Source organism: Haliaeetus leucocephalus, unplaced genomic scaffold (assembly GCF_000737465.1).
Source record: "Haliaeetus leucocephalus isolate CR32 unplaced genomic scaffold, Haliaeetus_leucocephalus-4.0 Scaffold144, whole genome shotgun sequence".
NCBI classification, from domain to species: Eukaryota; Metazoa; Chordata; class Aves; order Accipitriformes; family Accipitridae; genus Haliaeetus; species Haliaeetus leucocephalus.
The window spans coordinates 2,837,925-2,841,074 of record NW_010972580.1 but is presented as its reverse complement, the minus strand read 5'-3'; the positions used below and the strand labels follow the sequence as shown (position 1 = coordinate 2,841,074).

General features: G+C 65.7%; 1 protein-coding gene across 1 annotated transcript in view; it reads right to left on the bottom strand.

Annotated features, from left to right (window-relative positions):
* Positions 1-17: 17 nt before the first annotated feature.
* ATXN7L3 (ataxin 7-like 3) overlaps positions 18-3,150 on the bottom strand; it is a 9,193-nt gene continuing 6,060 nt past the window's right edge. Inside the window, 7 exon segments of the mRNA XM_010561453.1 lie at positions 18-1,381; positions 1,696-1,829; positions 2,128-2,199; positions 2,348-2,391; positions 2,795-2,863; positions 2,983-3,000; positions 3,003-3,014. Of these exon segments, the coding sequence (XP_010559755.1) occupies positions 1,233-1,381; positions 1,696-1,829; positions 2,128-2,199; positions 2,348-2,391; positions 2,795-2,863; positions 2,983-3,000; positions 3,003-3,014 (498 nt within the window). The 3' untranslated portion in view covers positions 18-1,232.

Here is a 3,150-nt window from a genome sequence, read left to right as displayed (position 1 = left end):
GGGGGGGGGGGGGGGGGGTTATCAGTGGGCTGTGGGAGACCTGGATCTGGCCAGAGGGACCTGTCCTCCCCAGGCCCGCACAGCGGGGCGCTGGTCCTGGCCACCCCCCCCAGCCAAAGACTGGAGTCCATGGGGGTACAAACACCAGCCAGAGCTATTGGGGGGTCCCAAAGGACCCCCCCGACTGCAGCAGCAGGTCCCCAGGCACGTGGGGATGGGGACGCAGAGCTGTCCTGGGCCAGCAGCCTGGGGATACGAAGTAGGGGGGGGCTTTGCCTCCAAGCTGGGCTGTGTCCCCCCCCCCCCAGGTCACACTCTGGCTGTGGAGGTACGGTGCATTTCCCAGCCCTGCCAGGTACACGGCATGTCCCTGGCAGGTTGGGGTCCCCCCTCCCCACACAGAGGCCAGTTTGGAGCAGGGAAGGTCACAGCAGCTCCCCCTGCACCGAGCTGGGGACGTAGCCCAGGGTGTCCCCCACAAACAGCCCCAAATGTGAAGGATGCAGCATGCAGACCCCCCCCAGCCCTGACCCAGGCAAGCCCTGTGCAGGCAGTGCCAGGCCCCAAACACGTCCAGCAGCCAAATCCAGCTGCTTACAGCAGATTGGGGGTGTATGGGAGTCCCACTTGGCTCCTCTGAGCAGGAAAAAGCCCCCTCCACCATGCTCACCCCCATCCTGAGCCAGCCCGACCAGCGAGTGCCAGCCCGGGGCATGGAGACGGGGAGCAGCCCCAGGTTGGGGGGTGACCCCAAACCCCTGGGGCAGGAGGGATCTGCACCTCCATCACCCAGGTTTGGACCTGCCCTGGGGGCCTGGGTGCCCCCCACCCCGCTGGGGTAAGGGTGGTCTGGAGGAGCGCGTGTGGGAGGGGGGCGCAGCTGGTTTTTGGGTGGGCAGTGGGAAAGGAAGCGCGGGTTGTGCCCCCATCTCCAAGTGAGAAGCTCCCTCAGAACCCTGATGGGAGCCCCACGTACAAAAACTATGTCACAGAATAAATAGAGGCACCGGGGTGGGGGGGGTGGAAGGAAGGGGGGCACTAATGGGGGGTCCCAAGTCCAGCCCCCCACCCCCACCCCACCCCCTGCAGCGATGGCCAAGTCCTCCATCCTCCGCGCCCCGGGTACCCGCTTTGTGTCCGAATCGCGGGGCTGCCCCAGCCGGGGCGGGAGGGGCTGCCCCGGCCTGTGTCCGTCTGTCCGTCCGTCCCCCCCACCATCAGCTCTGCTGGGCTCAGTTGATGTCGTCGTAGATGCTGGGGGTGTGGGGCGCAGGGGGTTTGGGCTTCTTCTTCTTGCTGGAGGCAAGCCCCGGGGCGCCGCTCACCAGCCCCAAGTGGGGCTTCTTCTTCTTGGTCTTGCGGGACTCGGAGTTGTTTGTACCTGGGGCGGGGAGAAAGGGAGGAGATGGGGGTGTTAGGGTACAGCTGGGCTGGCAGAAGCCCCCCCAAAACACAGAGGATCCCTCCATCACTGATCCATACACAGGAAAATGTACCCCAAAACATTCCCCCCACCCCAGGAAGGTGTGTGACAAGATGTCCCAGCAGATACTTGAAGGACTCTTCGAGGCGGCTTTGGGTAGCCATTGTCTGTCTGTCTGTCCCCTCTTGTGCTGGGGAGACACCAGGAACACCCAGTTTTTCCCCCGCAGAGGGGTCTGTGCAGGAGGATTTGCAACCCCCCTCAACACTCACTGGCTTTCGAGGAGGCTGAGTCGGAGGGCGAGATGTCGGAGGAGCCGTCCCACTGCAGCCGGCTCATGATGGCCTGGCTCTCCGCCACCTCGAAGCTGTCGTTCTCCACGCTGCCCTCCGCCTCGGGCAGGGACCTGGGCAGAGGCGTTATGGGGGTCCCCAGCCCCTGGGACGGGGGGTGGGGGACGGAGTCCGCAGTACCACAGCCCTCGATACAAGGGGGATGCCGGGGGCTCGACCCAGCTCCCCACCACCCAGCTGGGTTGCACATCCCAACCCCGGCCCTCTGCTCCTGTGCCCTCCAAGCCTCCCCGGGAGGTGTCCCTGTCCCCAGCCCCACCTGAGCACCCCACGCAGCCTCCCCCCCTCCATCCCCACACCAGGACAGCGGCCCTGGGACCTTGTGGACCCTGGGTGTCTGTGCTCACTTACGCAGAGGGACCAAGGAGGTAAACCCGGACCGATCTCCGTTGCTCATCTGTGTGCTGGGGACATCGCAGGGATCTGATGGAGGAGGCATGGGGTTGAGTCAGGCATTTTGCTGTCTGCCCCCTGCCCCCCCCCAGCTCCCACGGTAATCCGGGCACCCTGGGGATCTCCTACAAAGCCGCTCGCAGCCCTACACCGAGCAGGGAAAGCCCAGGACTCTCACCTGGTACACATCTTCTTGGTGTGCTCAGAGATGACCCCACATTGCTGGGGAGAGAAGGGATGGGTGAGCAGGCGAAGGAGCAGCCACATGGCCCCCAGGCTGCGCTCCACCATGGGTTCCCCAGTCCCAGTGAACCCCAACCTCCCAGTGCTGTCCTGTCCCCCCAGACAGAGCAGCCACCATGTCCCCCCAGGATTGGGACTTTCTGCCCAGTGGGGTGCAGGGCCTCTCTAAGAGAAGATGCACGTCCCTGTCACTGGGGTCAGATCACAAATGTCCCTGTTCCCAGCCTGGAAGCCAGCCCCGCTGGGACAGAGCTCAGCCAGGAGAGACCCCAGGAGTCCCAGTCCCCTTGCATGCCATCCAGCTGGAGATGGGGCTTCTCCTGCACCCATCGGAGCCTCCCAAGCCCCCGCGGTGACCGACCCCACGCCCCCAACCACGCACCGTGGTGAGCAGCGTCCGCAGCTCCTCGGGACCCAGTGTCTCATAGTTGATTCCCGCCGAGTTGCTGTACTGTGGGGGGGGGGGCAGAGAGCAGGGTCAGGGCCAGTGGGGGACAGGGACATCCCAGGGGGGACAGAGGAGGGACTGGGGACCGTCTCCCCCCCCACCGCATCCCACCCTAGGCTCACCTTGAAGGGATCGGGGTTCCCGCCGATCTCGCCTGGAAGAGAAGAGGGGGGTGAGGAGGGTCCCTGCCTGAAGCCTGGCCCCCCCGGTACCCCCCCACGCTGCCACTAGCCCCATCCAGGGAGAGCCCTGCCTCCGGACAAGCTCCGCCCACCGCCAGTGCCCCGCCC